The sequence below is a fragment of the Giraffa tippelskirchi genome, chromosome X, assembly GCF_054371585.1.
Source record: "Giraffa tippelskirchi isolate mGirTip1 chromosome X, T2T-mGirTip1v1.2.pri, whole genome shotgun sequence".
Classification (NCBI taxonomy): Eukaryota; Metazoa; Chordata; class Mammalia; order Artiodactyla; family Giraffidae; genus Giraffa; species Giraffa tippelskirchi.
In genome coordinates this window covers 48,494,387-48,521,853 of record NC_137289.1, presented here as the reverse complement: position 1 = coordinate 48,521,853, position 27,467 = coordinate 48,494,387, and the positions used below count along the sequence as shown (strand labels likewise).

Here is a 27,467-nt window from a genome sequence, read left to right as displayed (position 1 = left end):
TTTCACAATTATATTGCATTTTTCAAAGGTGAACTTTTGGTTTCATTGATTGTATTTGTTTTTACATTCATTGATTTCTACCTTTATTATTTCATTCCTTCTGCTTGCTGTGGAGTTATTGTGCTTTTCTTTTTCTGGATTCTTAAGCTGGAATCTTGGTTTATTGCTTTGAGATCATAGTTTTTTCCTAAAATAAGAATTTTCTGTTATAAGCATCTTACACATTTTCACATGTTGTATTTTAATGTATTTTAATTTTTTGTTCAGTTCAAAATATTTTATAATTTCATTTGAGAATTCTTCTCTATAAATTTTCCTTTCCAGGCACTCAGAGAACTTTTATCTGTTCCATATCTTAAGATTCTTGATTGTAATCAAGGGTTAAATTCAAATATACATCATCTCATGAGGATTTTGTAATAGCTTCATTTATTATGAATAATAATATGATATTCATTTACCTTGCTTCATTAAGGATTATAATAGTTATCATGTATTAAGTTCTTAATATGTCCTAGGTACTGTGTTGATCACTTTACATAGTCTTACCACATCTCTCAACAATTCTTTTAATTGGTGCTATTATTAGCCCCATTTTATTACTGAGGGGACTGAATCACATATTTTTTTCTTTATTTTTTAAAATCTTTTTATTATTTACTTATTCATTTGACTGTGCCATGGGGCATGTGGGATCTTAGTTTCCCTACAAGGTCTCGAACCTATATCCCCTGTAGTGGAAGTGCAGAGTCTTAACCACTGGACCATCAGGGAAGTGCCTGAATCACATATCTTAAGTGGTTTGTCCAAAGTCACTCAGCCAGTAAGTGGTAGAGCTGGGATTTGAATGTAGGTGTGACTTCCCTGGTGGCTCAGACAGTAAAGTGTCTGCCTACAATGCAGGAGACCCGGGTTCAATCCCTGGGTTGGGAAGATCTCCTGGAGAAGGAAATGGCAATCCACTCCAGTATTATTGCTCAGAAAATCCCATGGATGGAGGAGCCTGGTAGGCTACAGTCCATGGGGTTGCAAAGAGTCAGACACAACTGAGTGACTTCACTTTCTTTCACTTTTGATTCCAAACAAAGTTCTTAACCATTATACTACATTTCCTCCAAATTTTCAATTTCTTAGCTTCTTAATAAGATTGTCACCTTTCTTGAAGACAAATACTAGGTCTTAATTATATTGCTCTCCTTTTCTCTGGGCTTCCCTGGTGGCTTAGACAGTAAAGAATCTGCCTGCAATGCAGGAAACCCAGGTTCGATTTCTGGGTCAGGAAGATCCCCTGGAAAAGGGAATGGCAGCCCATTCCAGTATTCTTGCCTGGGAAATCCCATGGACAGAGGAGCCTGGTGGGCTACAGTCCATGGGGTCACAAAGAGTCAGACAAGCCTCAGCAACTAAGCATATTTCTCTATAGCACCTGGAATGATATTAACACACAGTAATGGACTAATGGTTATAGACAAAATTCAGTGAAATAACTGACGTGACAGAGAATCAAACCCATAACAATTGCCATTTTGCCTCAGGTTCTTACCAACTAAGATAACTTAGCATAGTATCCTACATAGAATCAAAAAAAGCTGACAAAATATTTGTGACGATGGTAATGGCCAAGTGTTGGAGCCGGCCAGAAGGTTTATAAGTGTGACTGACCTGGGGTCCATCTCCAATCTCTACTGTATGGTTCTGGCCTTCAATCTGTCCTTTTGCTCTCTCTTGACCTTTGTGTCACATTTTGAACTTTTATAACAGTTAAGCTTTCCCCAGTGGTTCATGATCCCTCTCCCCTTTTAATCTTGAGGCTTTTAGATGAGTTCTTCACCATTTATTTAAGAAACACATATCTGAGTCTTAATATATACCATGCACTTTTTAAAAGCACTTTATATATATCAACTACTTATAATTTTGTGAGTTGGTACTATTATTATTCCCATTGTACAGATGAGGGAACTCTCACTGGATGTTCTTTGTTTTTTTCTGAATAATTTTGTTTATTTCATGTTTTCGCTCTGCTGGGTCTTCGTTGCTGCATGGGCTTTTCTCTAGTTGCGGTGCATGGGCTTCTCATTGCAGTGGCTTTTCTCATTGCAAAAGCACAGGCTCTAGGGTGCCCCGGCTTCCGGCTTCCGTGGTTGTGGCATGTGGGCTCAGTAGTTGTGGTGTACGGGCTTAGTGGAGCCAAGGCATATGGGATATTCCTGGATCATGGATTAAACCTGTGTCTCTTGCATTGTCTGGCAGATTCTTTACCACTGAGCCACCAGGGAAGCCCTCTCACTGGCTTTTCTAGTGGTTCATTATCCATTTCCATTATCCAATAGGAATCTGGGAGGCAGGCTGGAGGTGGTACAAAGCAAAAACAAAAGTCTTTGACTCTGATTGGGCAATCATTTGCCTGTTGGACTGTGCCCTGGGTCTGTAGAGGGCAGTGCAGCTAGGTAGTTGGGCCAGCTTTGCCACAGAACGCATAAGGACTTCTGTTGCTCTTAGGAATGATCTTCCCTGCCCCATGGTCTCTTGTCTGGCATACACACACACACACACACAACATTTGTAATGTTCATATCATGGATTTGAAGTGCAGGATACAGCAGCAGAAACACAATGTGACCTCTCTCTCTGCCCCTTATTATTTATTTGATCTTGGGAAAGTCACTTAATCACTTGGTGCTTTGGTTTTCTCAGCTATGAAGTTGAAAATGGTACTGATTATAATAAAAACCATGAAGATTCAATGAGATGATGCATTTTAATATTTAGTCCAGTGATTGGCACATGAAATTGCTCAGTATATTGGTGCATTAGATATTTTTTAAATTAGTGATATGTAAGACCTTTTTCTATATTAAGGATAATTCACCTTTTGGCCTGTATGTAGCTTGTGGAACTGAATTTTGAGGACCCAGAGCAAGACTTGTCTTTATCTAGGTTGTTTATTTTGAATCTTGATGTTGACTTTTATCTTCTTTATCTTTGGCCATTCATGGGCCTTCGGGATCAGTTCCATCATCCTCAGGATTTAATTTTTGGTGCCCAAGTATCTACTTGACCTTGTGTAAATGCCATTCTTTTAAGGCCAGTGGCAAAGCCTGGTACTAGAGGTCAGCTTTACCTCTACTATCAGTGAGATTTTTTTCTCTGCCAAGGTGAGTGTTTTTGCTGTGATTGTCACTTAGGAGTGTCCAGGGGCAGAGATGGGCACATGTTACTTCACCCCCTTAACAGCCGCAGAATGGCTGTTAAGGACCCCTGCTCCAGGCATTGAGGCTTGAGCCAGAGTTTTCACCAGTCAGTTTCTGAGAGTATGAGGTGCCTCCTAGAAAGACCCTGTTTTAAAAACGTGCCAATCCAGGGAGGCAGGAGTGACATTGCATTGATGTGCCTCCTCCCTTTTATTTAAGCCCTCTTAAACTGTAGGACTGCTGGTCTGGCATGACCTAAGAGCAGCTCCTGACAGTCATCCCCTGAAAGCTTATTAAACCTGGATCAGGGGATGAAGAAGGTGGTAAGAGAGACCCCTGAAAGCAAAAGGAAGGAAAGTGGAGCACCCCTAACTCTTTAGTTGAGGTCATATTTGCAGAGGAGGAAGGGAGGCAGGCTCTGATGCAAGATAGCGAGATGGACATAAGAGTTCAGAGTCAGATAAACCTGGGTTTGCATTGTGACTCTACTGTCCTATGGCGTTGATGAAGTCACTTCACCTTTCTGAGCCTGGTTTCCTCATCCACAAAATGTGACAGATAATTGTACCATCTCATAAAATTGCTGTAAAAATTCAATGAGAGAGTTTATCTAAAGATGTACTTTGATACTTGCCTGGGATATGTTAAGTGCACATCACCATCATCACAGCATTGCCAGCAACAAGCAACTGAAAGAAACAGAGTGGGGGAAACCAAAAGCAGCCTTGGGGCTTGTGTGCTGTTCCCTTGCGCCTCCTTACAACATGATCTCTTAGTCTTAGGCACAGGTCCGTGAGTTCCAAGAGAAGAGCTCATGTTCTTCGAGGTCCCAGTCAGGGCATAAGAGAGATCCTAGTTATCACGAGTGTGTGTGTGTGTGTGTGTGTGTGTGTGTGTGTGTGTGTGTGTGTGTGTGTGTAAGAGAGATCCTAGTTATCACGAGAGTGTGTGTGTGTGTATGAGAGAGAGAGAGGTCGCAAGAGTGAGCTGGAGGTCCAGAAGCCACGTTGACTTAGTGGTGGTTGTATGTGACCCATCAAATTAGCTTTTCTGCAGGAGGAACAGACTGTCATTCTTTGCTTCTTGCTCAGTCGTCAGGGACCACTTGCCTTGAATGATGAAGAAAGCTGCTTCATCCTATTCCCACAGCTCACACAGGCGGAGTTTGTTCCTGACCTGCTTGGTCTTGACTTATAAAGGGTTCCTAGCATGTGTTTTACAAGTCTGGATTTGGGAAACAGGATCACTACCTGATGCTGGAGACCAGTGGTTTTCTCCTTTACTTTTTTGTTTTGCTTTTTAGTCACAGAACCCAGTATGTAAAATAGATAAAAGAAAGCTTGGAAGGCTGCCACTTCTGCCCGAAGGTATTTCCAAGAAAGTGAGGGAGCCCATTTGCAAAACACTGTAGTTGTCTTCCTGGGTTGTATTTACTACCCTTTTCCTGCCTAGGTCTCTGTTTGGGGAGAAGGATTGGACCTGGCTGTGTAAATAAGCAACCTAGCTCTGAGAAACAGGTCTCTACTGTAATAACACAGTCGTGTAATAACACCTGGCTCCCGCAGTGCCCCTTTGTTAGACTGCCTGAGCCACAGCAGTTGGAGCTGAGATTGGGATGGACCGAATGTTTAGGGAGCCCAGAGCTAATTATGCAATGAAATGTTGTAACCAAAGCCTATTCACCAAGCGTTTGGGGGATTTTGAGGTGGTGCTGGTGCTCTTCAGAACATTTCAGCTAATGCAAAATGTGCTGCTTTTAATTTATTACACATGTGTGCCAACTCCAGTGTTCTGTTTCACTCACACACCCTCTTGTATACATGCTCTCCCATCTGGCATGGCATAACCTGACACATTTTTGTCTGCCTCTGCATCACAGTCAGAGTGTGACCTGCACATTATCATTTTTCCTCTCCAGGCTACAGATGCACATGTTGAATGGAGCTCTTCTTGCTCTGCTGTTTCCTGTGGTGAATACGCGGCTGGTAAGTGGCCCCTTCTAGAAATATACTAGCAACATACAAAATGGTATTTGCTCGCTCCTTTGTTATCCAGTGCTTGTCCTCATCCTTAGATCATGTCCCCATGTGAGTTTTTATTTTTTTAATCTTTTTTTTTATTAAAGTACAGGTGATTGGGAATATTATATTAGTTTCAGATGTATAGCATAGTGATTCAATGTTTTTATAGGTTAAGCTCCATTTAAAGTTATTATGAAATACTGGCTATATTCTCTGTGCTATGCTATATATCCTTTTAGCTGATTTATATTATACATGGTAATTTTTACCTTTGACCCCTCCATGTAAGTTTTTACATATCTACACATTCAATGTTGAGATTTGATGCAACCCTGTTTGGATGTAATGGAGCTTGATGAGGGTGAGAGTGTGGTGTGGAACTTGGGGGCTTTAATAAGGGTTTAGGCCAGAACCAGAACAGATCAGAAAAGCCTATGGAAGCTTTTGGAAGGGTTTGGTGAAGAGAAAGGAGGCCCCACCCATTCAACCAAGGCTTCCAGGTGTTCCAGGCTTTAATAAGGGTTTAGGCCAGAACCAGAACAGATCAGAAAAGCCTACGGAAGCTTTTGGAAGGGTTTGGTGAAGAGAAAGGAGGCCCCACCCATTCAACCAAGGCTTCCAGGTGTTCCAGGCTTTAATAAGGGTTTAGGCCAGAACCAGAACAGATCAGAAAAGCCTACGGAAGCTTTTGGAAGGGTTTGGTGAAGAGAAAGGAGGCCCCACCCATTCAACCAAGGCTTCCAGGTGTTCTAAGGGCCTCCAGTGTGGATTCAGCCACATTGGTCCAGAATAATCTACTGGGGAGCCTCAAAGACAGCCTGCTTTACCAGAGACGCCTTTGGGCAAGACTTAGATTTCTTCCCTGTTCCCCCAAACCCACAGAGAAGTCTGGCCCACACATCCCCCCAGTGGCTAGCAGGTAGAATCCCACTGTGGCAGGTGGCTGGGTGCTAAACCAGTACAGAGAGAGGTGCGAGTATAGGGCTTGAGTGGCCAGGCCCTGTCCTCAGACTCCCATATGTGGGCCTGCAGAGGTGTTAGCAGGCTGGCTGAGAAAAGTCAGGGCAAGAACTCACATGTGAAATACTTCCTACTGCTTTCTGTTTTCATGACTTAAATTTGCCTCATGCATTAATATCACAGTTTAAATCTCAAAATGATAATCCTTCCTCTTTGGATAGCATCTCATAGTTTACAAGGTCATTTCAAATAACAGTTGTGGGAGGTAGCTATTAAGTTGTGTGAGGGCCGAGTGTTATAGCCTCTTGTTATAGAGGAAGAAACTGACGTTCAGAGAGTCCATCAGTAGAAATTCTTTCTTTTCGTCCATCCCTCCTTTGTCCTTCCTTCCTTCCTTCCTTCCATCCTTTTCCCCCTTTCCCCTTCTTCCCCTCTCTAATGGCAGATTTGTTATTCTATTTGTTATGACCCCCAGTACTTTCTAAATAAATGCCAAGCTTTAGTCAGCCAGATTATCGAGAATGACCAAGTAATTTTCCTTAACATCAAAATTTCTTTGATGAACTCTGTGTTAACTAGCGATTTCAGTCACTCTGGTAAATAATCTTGTATTCCTTTTCTAAAACAAAAGCTCAAGATGGTGGCTCTATTTGCATATGTCTTGACAGTTGGCTTTGGTCTGGTTACTTTAAATGGCTGGGACCCCTCCTAGGCTACCCTGACCTTCAGGATTTTTTACTTTGCAACCCCTTATTTGAGCTCAGATTGACAAAATAAGGCACAGGAAGGTAGGCAACTCTTTAAGCCTGATGATCTAATTAGGCAGGAAGTCAGTTCTGGACATTTTTTGCCCTTTCTTCCTTCTTGGCCCTTGATGCTTTTTAATCCTCTTTTTCCTCCTTAGCTATAATGAGGAAACAAGGAAAATAGAATGAGCTAATTGGTGTGTATACCAGTAATACAAACGTGTATACACTCATATATAAAGACAATGAGGGAGTTAGAGGAAATTTCCACAGTCAGCTAAAGGATGTGGATCATCAGTGAATTTCCATGTGGTCTTCTGCCCTGTGCCTTATTGGCACTGGGGCTTTCAGACCAGCTAGAGAATGCCCAGCTCCAAGTTCCTCCTGGTTCTTCATCTTAGAAGCTGACACCTTAGAAGAAAGAAGATTTATTCCAATGGCCCATATTACAAGTAAGTACTCTTCACCACCAGGATTTCAGAGTAGGTCTCTTTCTGACTTCAGATGAAGTGCCTTAAAGGCAATTTCACTTTTGTTTCTTGGAGGGAAGGAGGGGAAATGTATCATGGAACTATTATTAGATTATCAGAGAGCTGAAAGCTTGTCTGAGCTAATTTTCTAGAGGGGAAACTTGTGCTTAGTCGCTCAATCGTGTCTGACTCTTTGCAGCCCCATGGACTGTAGCCTACCAGACTCCTCTGCCCCTGGGGATTCTCCAGGCATGAATACCGAAGAGGGTTGTTGCCATGCCCTCCTCTAGGTGATCTTCCCAACCCAGGGATCAAACCCAGGTCTCCTGCATTGCAGACGGATTCTTTACCATCTGAGCCACCAGGGAAACCCAGAGGGGGAACTTAGACGGATAAATGACTTGCCTAAGAAGCCAAGGTGGATTCCCCTAGAACCCAGGTCTCCTAACTCAGACTTCAGAGCCCTTTTTCTTTGTCTGATTGACATTTAGGGTGAGTTTGAAGATGAATGCTAGTGAATTAAGATGCTGGAGATGCTGCTGAGCTTCTCTCCAAGTAGAAAAGTTGGGTCATAGGCTTCTTTGATAAGTTCATGAGGACTATAGAGCCTCTTCCCAGATGCAGACAAGTTTGCATACAATTTCAGGAGGGACCCAGACCGCCACCTCCTGCCCCTTTCTCCCAGAAGCCCATCCATGGATTCTTGTTGAGATCCCCCAGCCCCAGCTGTCAGTAAGTAGTAAGTAGTAGTAGTAAATGGCTTGGAGAATAGATGAACTGCCTAGTAGCTCCTTGTATAGCCAGTGGTTTTTAAGTCTGATGGTGATGGGGTTCCTTATCTATACCCATGACTTTGCAGAGAATGTCATCCATTTCAGGCTAAACCACTTCCTGGAAAGTGCAAGCCAAGAATTGGGAGCTAAGCAGGGTGCCAATGGAACTTGGTTACATATTAGCTTTTCAGTTATAGCTGTTACTTTGCAGAGCTGTTGATCTGGTCCTCAGAATGAGGCGCGGGGCCCAAGCTGCATTCCCAACCCTGAGCCTTTTACCCTCAAATGTCCATGACAACTTCTTATGAATATGAAGTATTCTGAGCAAGGGAGAAAAGAAACTGCAAACACTGTGTCAGCCCCTTCTCCAACCAAAGCCTCTAGCCTGGCCTAGATTTATGTTTGCAGCCATCTGTCTTCTACTAGAACAATAAGGAGACAAATGATAATGATTCTTTTCATCAAGCTCCTTTCCTCATCAAGGCTTAAAGCTTCTAGTATATTATTATCTCATTATAAAAAATTGCCCCTTATTGTGTAGCCATGTTGATCTGTTACATTAGTTCCTGTTTTCCTCCTTTACCACCCCTGCCTTTTTACCCAGTTCCTGTTTTCTGTTAGATGGTTCTCTTGAATATTCCTAACTCTCAGACTGAGTGGAAGAGGTTAGTAATGATTTTTTCCATTCCTGGGGCAGCTGCTCCCTATCTACCATCATGTTTTTGGGATGTAACTGCCGCCGGCACACCTTGTACCCTTGTGTGCTGCTGGGAACACTTTGCTGTGACGGATGCAAATCAGCTTGAGAATCTTACTCTTTGCTAATTGGTACATTGAAACGTGCTAATTGACCTAGAAAAGTTATTTCTGTGAGTGGCAAATTGAGCTGTTTTAAAAAGTTATAGTTTGGGTTTTGGACTTGAACTAGGGACAGAATGTCCCTTTGCTTTCTTGACAGTACTTAAAATAGAAAAAGCTTGTTTTCAAAAGAGGCCTTAACTTTCTGAAGAATTGATTCAGGCAAAATTGTGCCTCAACCTTCTGCAAAGGCCAGTGTGTTTCTGATCAGATGAATGCAAAGTGTATGGGGACATGGAAGGTGTTGAGAAAGCCTGGGGTTCCAGCAAATTCTAGGCACTGGCCTAGAATAGGTCTAATTACTGCCTGTATTTTGAGATTAATCTTTGAGAGTCTTACAGAATGCCAGCCCAGCCATACCAGTCAGCCCAAATTTTTATTAAGCACAGTTTTTTGCTAAATATTGTGCTATATGCTTCAGGAGATGCAAAAGCAACCAGAGTTCATTCCCATGAGAAAGAATCGCAAGGCAATATAGGCTTAATCGCTAAATTGTAATTGTTCCAAATTCTACAAAAATGGGAAGAGGATTAATATCAGCATTTATTGAGCATCTAATGTGAATGTGTGCCAGGTAATTTATGGATATTCTTATTTAATTCTCACAAGAACCTGATTTTACCTGTGAGGAAACTGAGGTTTGGAGAAGCTAAATGACTTGCTCAGAGTTACATGATTTGTAAGTACTAAAACTAAATCTGAAGACTTTGAGCTCTAATGCACTGCCTTCTGAAGAGGTCATTGGATGAAGTGGTCCAGAAATGCTCCATGCAGAAGTAAAGCCTGAACCAAGCCTTGAAGGGCTGTTAGAATGTACATGCAAATTGCAGAGGAAGGTGACAGTTCAACTAAGGGACCAGAGGTATGGAGGTAGGAAATAGTAGACTCTCCTTGAGAGTCTATAAAGAGCAGGATAGAGAGTCATGAACTCCAGTTTGTATATATAGACTTTGCCATTTACTTGCCAATCACCAGAAGACATCTGTGATACTGCTTCTGTCACATCTTTTAGCCCTTGGAGTGTTTTGATTTTATGTGTACTTCTTACCTTTTCCACCACCACTAAGAATTCTTATAGGGAGATGGGGCTTTTCAACCACAAAATCTTTCACAAATACAAATATGTCACCCTAGTAGAGGTATTAAGAGTATGAACTCAGGGATCTGATTTTCCAGGTTCATACCCTGACTGTGCTGTGTGTGTATGAGAGGGAGGGAGAAAGGGAACTTGGCTAAGTTACTTAACTTGAATGGGCTTCCATGCTCTCATCTATGATATGGAGATGATCATAGTGCCTCCCTCCTAAAGCTGCTCTGAGGATTAAATCAGTTAATATGTGTAAAGCATGTGGCACAGCACCTGGCAGATGGGAAGTCCTCCGTCAGCATTAGTTGTTAATTATTAGTCTTTGATCTTCACAGAAACCCTGTGAAAGGTGGGTATTAGTGTTACTGTACTAGGTTCATTTGCCCAGTGCTGCTGCTGCTAAGTTGCGTCAGTCGTGTCCGACTCTGTGCGACCCCATAGACGGCAGCCCACCAGGCTCCTCTGTCCCTGGGATTCTCCAGGCAAGAATACTGGAGTGGGTTGCCATTTCCTCCTCCAGTGCATGAAAGTGAATAGTGAAAGTGAAGTTGCTCAGTCATGTCCGACTCTTTGCGACCTCATGGGCTGCAGCTTACCAGGCTCCTCCGTCCATGGGGTTTCCCAGGCAAGAGTACTCGAGTGGGGTGCCGTTGCCTTCTCCTTGCCCAGTGCACAGGAAGCCAAATGCTGAGATGCTGAGGTTTGCCTTACAAGGCAGCCAAGCAAGGAGAACCAATCTCAAATCCACCTCCCCCAAGTTGAGGGGCTTAGGATATTTATGGGACAAGGAAGCAGGGTGGTCTGATGCCTGGGGAAAGATGGTTGGAGGCAAGAAGAAGGCAAAGTAGTCAGTGTTCTGTGCAAGTGTAGCTGAGTTACGTACTTCTTCTTGAGATGCATGTTCAGAAAAATGGTGACCTTAGCATGATCTGAGGATGGAGTTTTTGGCCCTCTGACATCAAAAGGTAATCCATCAGATACTCTCAGTCCCAGCTGAATGGTTGATGGTTTTGACCACTTTGAAATGGGCTAGACTAGCTCCATGTTCCTGAAAAAACAACTTAAGCAACCATTACTATAATATCAGAGCTGTTATGTATAGGGGGTGGCTAAAGGAGTCTTGTGATATATTGTCTAAGCTATACTCAGCTTGATACAGTTTGCAAGAACAATTAAGGAGAGCTTGGTTGCTGAAGGCAGGTTATAGGATGTTACTTATGTTACAAAGTTATGGTTTAAGAAATCTAGCTGATGACTGCCCTTGGTTTCATTTGTTGTTGTTATTTAGTTGCTAAGTCATGTCTGATTCTTTGAGACCCCTTAGACTGTAGCCCATCAGGCTCCTCTGTCTATGGAATTTCCCAGGCAAGAATACTGGAGTGAATTGCCATTTCCTTCTCCAGGGGATCTTCCCGACCCAGGGATTGAACCCATGTCTCCTGCATTGGCAGGCAGATTCTTTACCACTGAGCCATCTGGTTAGCACTGCTATTTAACAGATTAAACCTTAGAAAGTTTACATAACTTGCTCAGGGACACACAAGAATTGACAGAACTGGCCTGAGAACATCTGTCTTTCTGATATGAAAGCTCTACCTCTTTCCTAATTATTTCATTTGATTTTCAAGTATTAAGCCAAGTCAAGTTTTTGTGTAAATTTTTATACAGTATCCATTAGAGATTTGGAGGACTGATTATACTTTCAGGTTTTTTTTAAAATATGCTCCTTGAAAAACCATTTAATCAGACAAGTATAAAGAGAAAGCCAATCTTTTAACCTCATCAACTTTCAATCCTGTCTCCCCAGGGGTAAGTTGTGTTAACTGTTTGTATATGTTTCCACATTTTTCTTTTGCCCATAAGTTCAGATGGAGATGTTCACATTTCTAGGGTTGTTGGTTTGTTTGGTTGTAGGTTTCTTGCGCAATCGGCATTGAACTATGAACATTCCTCCAGTGTATTTTCCTTTAACCTAACTGTAGAATCTGTACTCTCTTCAGGTATGGACGTAGCTCATTGTTTTCTAGTAGCTGCTTAGCACTCCATAGTTTGGTTGAAGTGTATATTCAGCCTGTTGCCAGGCTTCCAGGCCTGCATCATAACTAGTGTCTGTGGGCAAGGATAGTGTCTTTTGTGATATCTGATCTATGCAGGGCATCCAGCACATGGTGGTATCCACAGATAGAATAAGTGAATTAGTTCATCAACCCAAGCCTCTGTATTGCAGAGAAATTCCAAGGATCTTTTGCACATATGTCCAGGATGATGTCTTAGGTGTGATACCAGACGGATGAGAGATAATATTTTTCCCAGGTGAATTACTTTTAAACCACTTAAAATAATGCTGTTTTCCTGATGACAGCAAAAGACATATTTGGTGATGAAAATTTGTGAACTACAGGAAAGTAGAAATAAAAAATAAATACCGTCAATGCAAAAGGGGTTATTTTTCAACATATTAAAAAAAAGAAAAACACCAAAAAGCATGAGGCTTTTGTGCCTCTGTCCTTGCAATTGTGTAAATGTTTTCTTTACAAAAGTAATATCTTCATAATAGCAAATAAAGAAAATACAGGAAAATACTGAAATAGGATCATTGAATAGTTAACCGATGTTCATATTGTTTGCAGCGTATTCTCAAAGTCTTCTCGTCTCTGTGTGGTTGTTAAGAGTTAGTATAATGTAGTGGTCAGGTAGCTGATGCTGGAGTGAGTAGATCCTTGCTTTTATGGCTGGCTCGTCTGTCTTTATCTATGTGATCGTGGGTAAGTTACACACTTTGGTGACCTCGTTTTCTTATCTGTAGATGGGTGCTTGAATGAATGGAGATACGTGGGGTAAGCACTTAGTCCAGTGCCTGGCCAGTGTTTAATAAGTGTCAGATGCTCTTGTTACTACTACTCCAAATAGAAGTCGAACCGGGCTCCTATTGGCCTGTGCTATTTGATGTTAGCCTTTAGGGCCTTGGTTCCAGCTCCCTGGTTGGGTGATGGTGATGTGAAGAGGGCTTTGTTTCTGAATTAACTTTGCCAAGTGAGATTAAAATTCCCTGGCAGGATTTCTTTTCCATATTGACTAGCAGTACCTTTGTGTGTGTGTGTGTGTGTGTAGCAGTACCTTTGTGTGTGTGTGTGTGTGTGTGTAAGAGAGATCCTAGTTATCACGAGAGTGTGTGTGTGTGTATGTGTGTGTGTGTAGCAGTACCTTTGTGTGTGTGTGTGTGTAAGAGAGATCCTAGTTATCACGAGAGTGTGTGTGTGTGTGTGTGTGTGTGTGTGTAAGAGAGATCCTAGTTATCACGAGAGTGTGTGTGTGTGTGTGTGTGTTTCCCAGACAGAGTGTTGGATTAGGGAACTGGCTGGCTCTCTCTCTCCTCCCTCCTGACAGGTGAATTAGGCCCACTCCTGGTGTTTCTTCCCATTTGAATAAAATGTCAAGACCTCTGGGTTTGTCAGTAACACCCAAGCCTTCCACCCTCGGGGAGAGTGGCAGCCGTGAATGAGAATGACAGGCCTCTTTGCCTCCAGAGTTTAATAGTTCTTTGCATTAGTTCTGTTTTCCGAAAATGCGATTAGAAGGCATAGCCTCTGAGTCTTCCAACCAATATTTCTCCCTTGTCCTCGAGCCACTCCCCCAAGCCATGTTTCTTTTTTGTTTTTTTAGATCAAGCAGGCAAAATTTATTGAGCAAGTTGTAAGTAGTACAGGCTCGAGTGGTCAGCAGTGTTTCTTTGTGCAGTCAAAGCCTTATCTAGCAGGCGAGTTCCGTTTCCCCAATCTGTGTGGATCAGTGGTTCTCAGCCCTGACTGCACCCTAGAAGCAACAGAGCCAATTTCAAAATGTAAGCATTTTCCAAAAGCAACCCAGGCAATTCCAGTGTGTTGGCGGGGCAGCACTGTTTAGGGCCCTGCCTGGTCTCATGCTGCTGCTGACCGCTGACGTTGGGGCTTTGACTGAGTTTGTTTCATTCCCATCAAGCATCAGTTTCCTCATTTGTCAAATAGGCCTAGGGATATCTGCTCTCTCTACCTCACAGATACATTATTGAAGAAAAGGTAGCAGATAACAAAAGATAACATAAAAATTAGCAGAGAGCTTTTTTTTTTTTTAATAAATTTATTTATTTTAGTTGGGGGCTAATTACTTTACAATATTGTAATAGTTTTTGCCATACATTGACATGAATCAGCCATGGGTTTACATGTGTTCCCCTTCCTGGACCCCCCACCCACCTCCCTCCCCATCCCATCCCTCTGGGTCATCCCATTGCCCCGGCCCTGAGCCTTTATCTCATGCATCGAACATGGAATGGTGTTCTGTTTCACATATGATAATATACATGTTTCAATGCTATTCTCCCAGAACGTCCCACCCTCACCTTCTCCCTCAGAGTCCATAAAATTGTTCTATGCATCTGTGTCTCTTATTCTGTCTCGCATATAGGGTTATCGTTACCATCTTTCAAATTCCATATATATGCGTTAGTATACTGTATTGTTGTTTTTCTTTCTGGCTTACTTCACTCTGTATAATGGGCTCCAGTTTCATCCATCTCAGTAGAACCGATTCAAATGTATTTTTTTTAATGGCTGAGTAATATTCCATTGTGTATATGTACCACAGCTTCCTTATCCATTCGTCTGCTGATGGACATCTAGGTTGCTTCCATGTCCTGGCTATTGTAAACAGTGCTGTGATGAACATTGGGGTACATGCGTTTCTTTCAATTCTGGTTTCTTCGGTGTGTATGCCCAGCAGTGGGATTGCTGGGTCATATGGCAGTTCTATTCCCAGTTTTTTAAGGAATCTCCACACTGTTCTCCATAGTGGCTGTACTAGTTTGCATTCCCACCAACAGTGTAAGAGGGTTCCCTTTTCTCCACACCCTCTCCAGCATTTATTGCTTGTAGACTTTTGGATAGCAGCCATTCTGACTGGTGTGAAATGATACCTCAGTTTATCCATTTGAAGTGTACAATTCAATGTCTAATTCAGTGTATTACAGAGTTGTACAACCATTGCACTATTTAATTTTAGAATATTTTTGTCATTCTCCCCCACCCCAACCCCCACCCCTACCCCCACCAAAAGCATTAGCGTTATCTCTCTACTGTTCCCCTCCATAGACCCTGGCAACCACTCATCTCCTTTCTGTCCCCATGGATTTGCTTGTTCTAGATATCTCATGTAAATGGAATCATATCATATGTAGCCTTTTCTAACTGACTTATTTCACTTAGCATAAAGTTTTCAAGTTCATCCAGGTTGTTGCATGTATCAATATTTCATTCCTTTTTATGATTGAATAATAATATTCCTTTGTACAGTATACCACATTTTTAAAAAATTGAAGTATATTGTATCTACAGTGTTGTGCCAGCTTCAAGTGTACAGCACAGTGATTCAGTTTGTCAGATTCTCTTTGTTGTAGGTCTTTGTTGGTTATCTTACATGTTGTTTATCCATTCACGCATCGATGGACGATTGGGTTGTTTCCGCCTTTTGGCTGTTGTGAATAGTGATGCTGTGAATGGTTGTGTAAAGGTAGCTGCTTGACTAGGCTTCCCAGTTGGCTCAGACGGTAAAGAATCTGGCTGCAATGCAGGAAACTTGGGTTCCGTTTGTGGGTCGGGAAGATCCCCTGAAGAAGGAAATGGCTACCCACTCCAGTATTCTTGCCTGGAGAATTCCATGGACAGAGGAGCCTGGTGGGGTACAGTCTTGATGGCTTCGGGGTATATACCTAGAAGTGAAATTTCTGGGTCATATGGTAACTCCATGTTCAAATAACCTTTTTAGGAACTGCCAGATTGCTTTCCAAAGTGGCTTCACTGTTTTTTATTCCTACTAGCAATGTATGGGGGTTCTGGTTTCGCTGCCTCCTTGCCAACAATTTTTATTATCTGATTTTTTTCCATTATAACCATTTGGGAAGGTGTGAAATGGTATCTCCCTGTGGTTTTGATTTGTATTTCCCTGATAACTAATGATGTTGAACACCCTTTCATGTACTATTGGCCATTTTTATGTCTTCTTAGGGGAAATGGCTTTTCAATCCTTTCCCATGTTTAAATTGGGTTATTTGTTTTTTATTGTTCAATTGTGATAGTTCCTATGTGTTGGGATAGTAGACCCTTATCTGGTATATGACTTGAAATATTTTCCCTCATCCTTTGGGTTGTCTTTGCATTTTACTGATCACGTCCTTTAAAATACAAAATCTTTAAACACTGATGAAGTCTAAGTCTACTCTCTCTAATTTGTCTTTGACTCCTTGTGCTTTTGCTGTTATCTCTAAGACAGTAGTATCTAATCAAGTTCATGAGGTCTTAGGAATATCTTCTAAGAGTTTCATGGTGTTAGATCTTGTATTTAGGACTTTTTATATGTCGTGTGAAGAAGGGGTCCAAATTCATTCTGTAGCATGTAGATATCCAGTTGTCCCAGAATTATTTGTTGAAAAGATTCTTCCCTGTTGAAATGTCTTGGAACCCTTATCAAAAATCAATCAAATAGGGTTTATTTCTAGACCATCAGTTTTATTCCATTAATGTATATGTCTATCCTTATGCTGGCACCACACTATCTTGATGATCACTGTAGCTTTGTAGAAAGTTTGGAAAGTGAGAAGTGTGTCATTCAAATTTGTTATTCTTTTTCAAGATAGTTTTGGCCATTCTGGGGCCCTTGTATTTCCATATGAATTTCAGGATCATCTTGTAATTTGTTGCAAAACAGCCAGCTGGGATGCTGATGGGGGTTACGTTTACTATAGAGTAATTGCAGGAATATTGTCATTATAACAATATTAAGTCTTTCAATCTATGAACACAGGATATCCATCTATGTATTTAGGTGTTCTTTAATTTTTTTTTCAGTGACATTTTGTTAGTTTTTTGGAATATAGATTTCACACTTTTTTGGGTTAAATTTATTCCTATGTATTTTATTCTTTTTGATGGCTCTGCAAATGGAATTGTTTTCTTAATTTCATTTTCAGATTGCTCATTACAGTACAGTTCATTTTTCTGTATCAATCTTATAACCTTTCAGAACTTCTTTATTACTGCTAATAACTTTTATGTGTATGTGTGTGTGTATTTTTTAAGATTTTCTGTAGATAAGGTTGTGTTATCTATGAATAGAGATAGGTTAACTTCTCCTTTCCAATCTGGATGCCTTGTATTTCTTTTTCACGGCCAATTGCCCTGGCTACAACTTCCAGTACAGCGTTATGTAGAAGTGGCGAGAGTGGACATCCTTGTCTTATTTCTCACCTTAGGGGAAAAGCATGCAGTCTTTCATCATTGAGTATGACTCTAGCTGTGGGTTTTTTGCACATACCCTTATCAAGTTGAGAAAGTTCCTTTAGTAACTTTTAATAAATATCTGTCCTTGGGGAACCGAGGGTAGTAGAGTTTTTTAATGTTGAGGTACTTAGTCATTCACAGTTTAGAATTGCTTATGGTGAAAAATGTCTTTCCAAAGAAGGCATTGTAATGCTTCAGGGTTTAAAGTCATCTACACACAAATTAAAGACAGGAATCTTAAGCATATTTAAAAGAACAGTCAAAGCTTTTAGAGTTTCTTTTTTTAAATTAATTTTTATCAAAGGATAATTGCTTTACAGAATTTTTCTGTTTTCTGTCAAACCTCAACATGACTCAGCTATAGGTATACATATATCCCCTCCCTTTTGAATCTCCCTCCCCATCCCACCCCTTTAGGTTGATACAGAGCCCCTGTTTGACTTTCCTGAGCCATTCAGCAAATTCCCCTTGGCTATCTGTTTTACATATGGTAATGTAAGTTTCCATGTTACTCTTTCCATACGTCTCACCATCTCCTCCCCCTCCCCGTGTCCATAAGTCTATTCTCTATGTCTGTTTCCCCATTGTTGCCCTGTAAATAACTTCTTCAGTACTATTTTTCTAGATTCTGTATATATGCGTTAGAATACGGTATTTATCTTTCTCTTTCTGACTCACTTCACTCTGTATAATAGGTTCTAGTTTCATCCACCTCATTAGAACTGACTCAAATACATTGCTTTTTATGACTGAGTAATATTCCATTGTGTATATGTACCACAACTTCTTTATCCATTCATCTGTCGATGGACATCTAGGTTGCTTCCATGTTCTAGCTATTGTAGATAGTGCTCCAGTGAACAATGAGATGCATGTTTCTCTTTCACTTTTGGTTTCCTCTGGGTATATGCCTAGGAGTGGGATTGCTGGGTTATATGGTGGTTTTATTCCTAGCTTTTTAAGGAATCGCCATACCATCTTCCACAGTGGCTGTATCAATTTACATTCCCACCAACAGTGCAAGAGTGTTCCCTTTTCTCCATACCCTCTCCAGCATTTATTGTTTGTAGACATTTTGATGAGGGCCATTCTGACTGGTGTGAGGTGTTATCACATTGTAGTTTTGATTTGAATTTCTCTAATAATGAGTAATGTTGAGCATCTTTTCATGTGTTTGTTAGCCATCTGTATGTCTTCTTTGGAGAAATGTCTATTTAGGTCTTTTCCCTACTTTTTGATTGGGTTGTTTGTTTTTCTGTCATTGAGTTGTATGAGCTGCTTGTATATTTTAGAAATTAATCCTTTGTCACTTGTTTCATTTGCTATTATTTTCTCCCATTCTGAGGGTTGTCTTTTCACCTTGCTTATAGTTTCCTTTGCTGTGGAAAGCTTTTAAGTTTAATCAGGTCCCACTTGTTTACTTTTGTTTTTATTTCCATTACTCTAGGAAGTGTATCATAGAGGATCTTGCTTTGATTTATGTCATCAAGTGTTCTGCCTATATGTTCCTCTAAGAGTTTTATAGTTTCTGGTCTTACATATAGGTCTTTAATTCATTTTGAGTTTACCTTTGTGTATGGTGTTATTCTTTTACACATAGCTATCCAGTTTTTCCAGCACCATTTATTGAAGAGGCTGTCTTTGCCCCATTGTATATTCTTGCCTACTTTGTCAAAAATAAGGTACTTCATAGGGGCATAGGTTTATTTCTGCACTTTTTACCTTGTTCCATTGGTCTATATGTCTGTTTTTGTGCCAGTACCATACTGTCGTGATGACCATAGCTTTGTAGTTATAATCTGAAGTCAGGAAGGTTGATTCCTCCAGCTCCATTCTTCTTTCTCAGGACTGCTTTGGCTATTCGGAGTCTTTTGTGTTTCCATATGAATTGTGAATTTTTTTGTTCTAGTACTATGAAAAATGCCATTGGTAATTTGATAGGGATTGCATTGAATATGTAGATTACATTTAGTAGTATAGTCATTTTCACAATATTGATTCTTCCTACGCAGAAACATGGAATATCTCTCCATCTGTTTATGTTATCTTTGATTTCTTCCATTAGTGTCTTATGATTTTCTGTGTACAGTTCTTTTGTCTCCTTAGGTAAATTTATTCCTATATATTTAATTCTTTTTGTTGCACTGGTAAATGGGATTGATTCCTTAATTTCTCTTTCTGATTTTTCATTGTTTGTATATAGAAATGCAAGTGATTTCTGGGTATTGGTTTTGTATCCTGCAACTTTGCTAAATTCACTGATTAGCTCTAGTCATTTTCTGATACTATCTTTAGGGTTTTCTAGGTACAGTATCATGTCATCTGCAAACAGTGAGAATTTTACTTCTTCTTTTCCGATCTGGATTTCTTTTATTTCTTTTTCTTCTCTGATTGCTGTAGCTAGGACTTCCAGAACTATGTTGAATAATAGTTGCAAAAGTGGATACCCTTGTCTTGTATCCTGATCTTAGGGGGAATGCTTTCAGTTTTTCACCATCGAGAATAATGTTTGCTGTAGGCTTATCATATATACCCTTTACTATGATGAAGTAGGTTCCTTCTGTGCCCATTTTTTGAAGAGTTTTAATCATAAATGCATGCTGAATTTTGTTGAAGGCTTTTTCTGCATCTATTGAGATGATCATGTGATTTTTATTTTTCAATTTGTTAATATGGTGTATCATGTTGATTGATTTGCATATATTGAAGAATCCTTGCAGACCCGGAATAAACCCAACTTGATCAAGGTGTATGAGCTTTTTGATATGTAACTGAATTCTGTTTGCTAAAATTTTGTTGAGGATTTTTGCATCTATGGTCATCAGTGATATTGGCCTGTAGTTTTCTTTTTTTGTGTTGTCTTTGTCTGGTTTTGGTATCAGGGTGAAGTGGCCTCATAGAATGAGTATGGAAGTGTTCCTTCCTCTGCAATTTTTTGAAAGAGGTTGAGAAAGATAGGCATTAGCTCTTCTCTCAATGTTTGATAGAATTCTCCTGTGAAGCCATCTTATCCTGGGCTTTTGTTTTTTGGGAGATTTTTTTATCACAGCTTCAATTTCAGTGCTTGTAATTGGGTTGTTCATAATTTCTATTTCTTCCTGGTTCAGTGTTGGAAGATTGAACTTTTCTAAGAATCTGTCCATTTCTCCCAGGTTATCCATTTTATTGCCATATAGTTGTTCATAATAGTCTCTTGTCATCCTTTGTATTTCTGCATTGTGTGTTGTAACCTCTCCTTTTTCATTTCTAATTTTGTTGATTTGATTCTTCTCTCTTTTTTTTTTTTTCTTGATGAGTCTGGCTAAAGGCTTGTCCATTTTGTTCATCTTCTCAGAGAACCAGCTTTTAGTTTCATTAATCTCTACTATTGTTTCTTTCGTTTCTTTTTCATTTATTTCTGCTTAGATCTTTATGATTTCTTCCTTCTACTAATTTTGGTTTTTTTTTGTTCTTTTTCCAGTTGTTTTAGCTGTAAAGGTAGATTGTCTATTCGATGTTTTTCTTGTTTCTTGAGGTAGGATTGTACTGCTATAAACTTCCCTCTTAGAGCTGCTTTTGCTGCATCCCATAGGTTTTGAGTTATTGAGTTTTCATTGTCATTTGTTTCCAGAAATTTTTTTTATTTCCCTTTTCATTTCTTCAGTAACCTGTTGGCTATTTAGAAATGTGTTGTTTAATCTCCATGTGTTTGTGTTTCTTACAGTTTTATTTTCTTGTAATTGATATCTAGTTTCATAGTGTTGTGGTTGGAGAAGATGCTTGATACTATTTTGATTTTGTTAAATTTACTGAGGTTTAATTCATGACCCAAGATGTGCTGTATCCTGGAGAATGTTCCATGTGCACTTGAGAAGAAGGTGTATTCTTCTGCATTTGGATGGAATGTCCTGAAGATATCAATGAGATCCATCTGATCTAATGTATCACTTAAGACTTGTGTTTCCTTATTAATTTTATGCTTTGATGATCTGTCCATTGGTGTGAGTGGGGGGTTAAAGTCTTCTACTATTATTGTGTTACTGTCAGTTTCTCCTTTTATGTCTGTTAGTGTTTGTCTTATGTATTGAGGTGCTCCTATGTTGGGTGCATAGATATTTACAATTGTTTTGTCTTCCTCTTGGATTGATCCCTTGATCATTATGTAGTGTCGTTCCTTATCTCTTGTAATCTTTATTTTAAGGTCTATTTTGTCTGATATGAGGATTGCTACTCCAGCTTTCTTTTGCTTCCCATTTGCTTGGAATGTATTTTTCCATCCTCTCACTTTCAGTCTGTATGTGTCTTTAGATCTGAAGTTGGTTTCTTGTAGACAGCATATATATGGGTCTTGGTTTTGTATCCATTCAGCCAGTCTGTGTCTTTTGGTTGGAGCATTTAATCTACTTATATTTAAAGTAATTATTGATATATATGTTCCTATTGCCATTTTCTTAATTGTTTGGAGTTGATTTTGTAGATCTTTTTTCTTCTGTTGTATTTCTTGGGTGTAGAAGTCCATTTAACATTTGCTGTATAGGTGGTTTGGCAGTACTGAATTCTCTTAACTTTTTCTTGCCTGAAAAGCTTTTTATTTATCCATCAATTTTGAATGAGATCCTTGCTGGGTACAGTAATCTTGGTTGTAGATATTTCCCTTTCAGTACTATAAATACATCCTGCTGTTCCCTTCTGAGCTGTAGAGTTTCTGCTGAAAGATCAGCTGTTGAGCAAATGGGGGTTCCCTTGTATGTTACTTGTTGCTTCTCCCTTGCTGCTTTTAGTATTTTTTCTTTGTGTTTAGTCTTTGTTAGTTTGATTAGTATGTGCAAATAGAGACCAAAAGAAAGCAGGAGTAGCAATACTCATATCAGATAAAATAGACTTTAAAACAAAGGCGGTGAAAAGAGACAAAGGTGGACACTACATAATGATCAAAGGATCAATCCAGGAAGATATAACAATTATAAATATATATGCACTCAACATAGGAGCACCACAATATGTAAGGCAAATGCCAAGAAGTATAAAAGGGGAAATTAACAATAACACAATAATAGTGGGAGACTTTAATACCCCACTCACACCTATGGACAGATCAATTAAACAGAAAATTAACAAGGAAACACAAACTTTAAATGATACAGTAGACCAGTTAGACCTAATTGATATCTATAGGTCATTTCACCCCAAAACAATGAATTCCACCTTTTTCTAAAGCGCACATGGAACCTTCTCCAGAATAGATCACATCCTGGGCCGTAAATCTAGTCTTGGTAAATTCAAAAAAAAATTGAAATCATTCCAAGCATCTTTTCTGACCACAATGCAGTAAGATTAGATGTCAATTACAGGAGAAAAACAATTGAAAACTCCAACATATGGAGGCTGAACAACACACTGCTGAATGACCAACAAATCACAGAAGAAATCAAAAAAGAAATCAAAATATGCATAGAAACGAACGAATGAAAATGAAAACGAAAATGACCCAAAACCTATGGGACACGCTAAAAGCAGTGCTAAGGGGAAGATTCATAGCAATACAGGCTCACCTCAAGAAACAAGAAAAAAGTCAAATAAATAACCTAACTCTACACCTAAAGCAACTAGAAAAGGAAGAAATGAAGAACCCCATGGTTAGTAGAAGGAAAGAAATCTTCAAAATTAGTGCAGAAATAAATGCAAAAGAAACAAAAGAGACCATAGCAAAAGTCAACAAAGCCAAAGCTGGTTCTTTGAGAAGATCAGTAAAATTGACAAGCCATTAGCCAGACTCATCAAGAAACAAAGGGAGAAGAATCAAATCAACAAAATTAGAAATGACAATGGAGAGATCACAACAGACAACAAAGAAATACAAAGGATCATAAGAGACTATTATCAGCAACTATATGCCAATAAATTGGACAACTTGGAAGAAACGGATAAATTCTAATAAAAGTACGACTTCCCAAAACTGAACCAGGAAGAAATAGAAAATCTCAACAGACCCATCACAAGCACAGAAATCAAAACTGTAATCAGAAATCTTCCAGAAAACAAAAGCCCAGGACCAGACCGCTTCACAGCTGAATTCTACCAAAAATTTAGAGAAGAGCTAACACCTATCCTACTCAAACTCTTTCAGAAAATTGCAGAAGAAGGTAAACTGCCAAACTCATTCTATGAGGCCACCATCACCCTAATAACAAAACTTGACAAAGATGCTACAAAAAAAGAAAACTACAGGCCAATATCACTGATGAACATAGATGCAAAAATCCTTTACAAAATCCTAGCAAACAGAATCCAACAACATATTAAAAAGATTATACATCATGACCAAGTGGGCTTTATCCCAGGGATGCAAGGATTCTTCAATATCTGCAAATCAATCAATGTAATACACCACATAAACAAATTGAAAAATAAAAACCATATGATTATTTCAATAGATGCAGAGAAAGCCTTTGACAAAATTCAACATCCATTTATGATAAAAACCCTCCAGAAAGCAGGAATAGAAGGAACATACCTCAACACAATAAAGCTATGTATGACAAACCCACGGCCAACATTATCCTAAATGGTGAAAAACTGAAAGCGCTTCCCCTAAAATCAGGAACAAGACAATGGCGCCCACTCTCACCACTGCTATTCAACATAGTTTTGGAAGTTTTGGCCACAGCAATCAGAGCAGAAAAAGAAATAAAAGGAATCCAGATTGGAAAAGAAGAAGTAAAACTCGCACTGTTTCCAGATGACATGATCCTCTACATAGAAAACCCTAAAGACTTCACCAGAAAATTACTAGAGCTAATCAACAAATATAGTAAAGTTGCAGGATATAAAATTAACACACAGAAATCCCTTGCATTCCTATACACTAACAACAAGAAAACAGAAAGAGAAATTAAGGAACCAATTCCATTCACCATCGCAACGAAAAGAATAAAATACTTGGGAATATATCTACCTAAAGAAACAAAAGACCTATATATAGAAAACTATAAAACACTGGTGAAAGAAATCAAAGAGGACACAAATAGATGGAGAAATATACTGTGTTCGTGGATCAGAAGAATCAATATAGTGAAAATGAGTATACTACCCAAAGCAGTCTATAGATTCAGTGCAATCCCTATCAAGCTACTAACGGTATTCTTCAGAGAACTAGAACAAATAATTTCACAATTTGTATGGAAATACAAGAAAACCTCGAATAGCCAAAACAATCTCGAGAAAGAAGAATGGAACTGGAGGAATCAACCTGCCTGACTTCAGGCTCTACTACAAAGCCACAGTCATCAAGACAGTATGGTACTGGCACAAGGACAGCAATATAGATCAATGGAACAAAATACAAAGCCCAGAGATAAATCCACGCACCTATGGACACCTTATTTTTGACAAAGGAGGCAAGAATATACAATGGAGAAAAGACAGTCTCTTTAACAAGTGGTGCTGGGAAAACTGGTCAACCACTTGTAAAAGAATGAAACTAGAACACTTTCTAACACCATACACAAAAATAAACTCAAAATGGATTAAAGATCTAAACATAAGACCAGAAACTATAAAACTCCTAGAGGAAAACATAGGTCAAACACTCTCTGACATAAACCACAGCAGGATCCTCTATGACCCACCTCCCAGAATACTGGAAATAAAAGCAAAAATAAACAAATGGGACCTAATTAAAATTAAAAGCTTTTGCACAACAAAGGAAACAATAAGCAAGGTGAAAAGACAGCCTTCAGAATGGGAGAAAATAATAGCAAACGAAGCAATGGACAAACAGTTAATCTCAAAAATATACAAGCAACTCCTGCAGCTCAATTCCAGAAAAATAAACGACCCAATCAAAAAGCGGGCCAAAGAACTAAACAGACACTTCCCCAAAGAAGACATACAGATGGCTAACAAACACATAAAAAGATGCTCAACATCACTCATTATCAGAGAAATGCAAATCAAAAGCACAATGAGGTACCATTTCATGCCCGTCAGAATGGCTGCTATCCAAAAGACTACAAGCAATAAATGCTGGAGAGGGTGTGAAGAAAAGGGAACCCTCTTTCACTGTTGGTGGGAATGCAAACTAGTACAGCCACTATGGAGAAGAGTGTGGAGATTCCTCAAAAAACTGGAAATAGGACTGCCATATGACCCAGCAATCCCATTGCTGGGCATACACACCGAGGAAACCAGAATTAAAAGAGACACGTGTACCCCAGTGTTCATTGCAGCACTGTTTACAATAGCCAGGACATGGAAGCAGCCTAGATGCCCATCAGCAGATGAATGGATAAGGAAGCTGTGGTACATATACACAATGGAATGTTACTCAGCCATCAAAAAGAATACATTTGAATCAGTTCTAATGCGGTGGATGAAACTGGAGCCTATTATACAGAGTGAAGTAAGCCAGGAAGAAAAACACCAATACAGTTTACTAACACATATATATGGTATTTAGTCAATCAGTAAAGATAACCCTGTATGCGATACATCAAAAGAGACACAGATAAATAGAACAGTATTATGGACTCTATGGGAGAGGGCGAGGGTGGGATGATATGGGAGAATGGCCTGGAAGCATGTAAATTATCATATGTGAAATGAATCGCCCATCCAGGTTCAATGCATGATGCAGGGTGCTCGGGTCTGTTGCACTGGGATGACCCGGAGGGATGGGATGGGGAGGGAGGTGGAAGGGGGGGTTCCTGAAGGGGAAAACATGTACACCCATGGTGGATTCATGTCAGTGTATGGCAAAACAAATACAATATTGTAAAATTAAAAAAATAGAAAATAAACTAATTTTAAAAAAAGAAATAATATATGAATAAAATCGTCTCTGGCCACATGGAGCAGGACAAGGGAACTCACATAGAATATACCTCCCCCGCCCAATACATTGTGAAATTCTCCCCATGTCATTTTGATAGGATGAATGAATGTTAATTACAGAAACCCAGAGGGTATCTGGGTATCTGGATTTTAGTAATGAGTCATTTGACTAAGCTGCGCATAGCCAGATAGAGAACTATGGACTCGGTAATGGGTAATACAGTTAGCTGGCTAGTGGTTTGTTGAACTAATTTACATTAAGGCACAGATGACTGACTGAAGTGTCAGATTTGCTTGTGTCCCAAAGCTCAGAAGGAAAGCTATATTGGGAACCAGTTTCAATATTTGAAAAAGGCCTGAAAGATAACATTAGTGGAACAGAGAGGAGTAAAGGTCAAGTTCAAAAACTTGAATTAAAAAAGCAACCAGATCCTAGAACTTTAGAAGTTTGGTGGACCTTAGAATTTCATGTCATCTACCTGTCATTTTACCAATAATAAAAACCAGAAAGGGTGAATGACCTACCTAAGGTCACACAGCCAGTGAGTAGCAGCTCTAGGATCACCACTCAGGTCTGTGACTCCCAGATTAGTGCTCTTTCCACCTCCCCTGTTGCATAAATACTGAATGGGATGTTCTGTGTGTGGTAGGGGGCTCCCCACACCAAACAGTTTTGTAGCAACAGCTGAGTGGCCTACAGTTTAATTCCTTGTGACACTCTTGGCAGATGGCATCAGATCCCAATGGTTAAGGACTGAGTCCTATAAGACTGCCCCCACTTTAGGTACCTGTTACAAGTACAGGTTGTTACCTATGTTTCTGAGTGATATGCTATAAATTGGAGGTTCCATGAACTCCCTCCTCAGGTTCTATTAACTTGCAAGTGCTGCTCACTGAACTCAGAGAATCATTTCCTTTTGTTTACCAGTTATTTGGGGCTTCCCTGGTACCTAAGTGGTAAAGAATCTGCCTGCACTGCAGGAGACATGGGTTCAGTCCCTGAGTTAGCAAGATCCTTGGAGGAGGGCATGGCAACTCACTCCAGTATTGGTGCCTGGAGAATCCCATGGACAGAGAAGCTTGCTGGGCTACAGTCCATGGGGTTGCAAATAGTTGGACACAACTTAGCAACGACAACACCAATCAGTTTTTATAGGAAGTGTATTTTAAAGAAAGCAGATGAACAGCCAGATGAAGAGGTATAGAGGATGGAGTCCAGAAGGGTCCCAAGCATAGA

General features: G+C 39.8%; 1 protein-coding gene across 19 annotated transcripts in view; it reads left to right on the top strand.

Annotated features, from left to right (window-relative positions):
* The window catches only part of TMEM164 (transmembrane protein 164), a 237,235-nt gene that overhangs the window by 94,467 nt on the left and 115,301 nt on the right, over positions 1-27,467 (top strand). For 18 of the 19 annotated variants that reach the window (XM_081567294.1, XM_081567308.1, XM_081567309.1 and 15 more), the window contains one exon: positions 5,113-5,179. The exons of the other annotated variant lie outside the window; for it this stretch is intronic. In XM_081567294.1, coding sequence (XP_081423420.1) covers positions 5,113-5,179 — 67 coding nt within the window. The remainder of the gene's footprint in view (positions 1-5,112; positions 5,180-27,467) is intronic. 19 annotated transcript variants of the gene reach the window in all.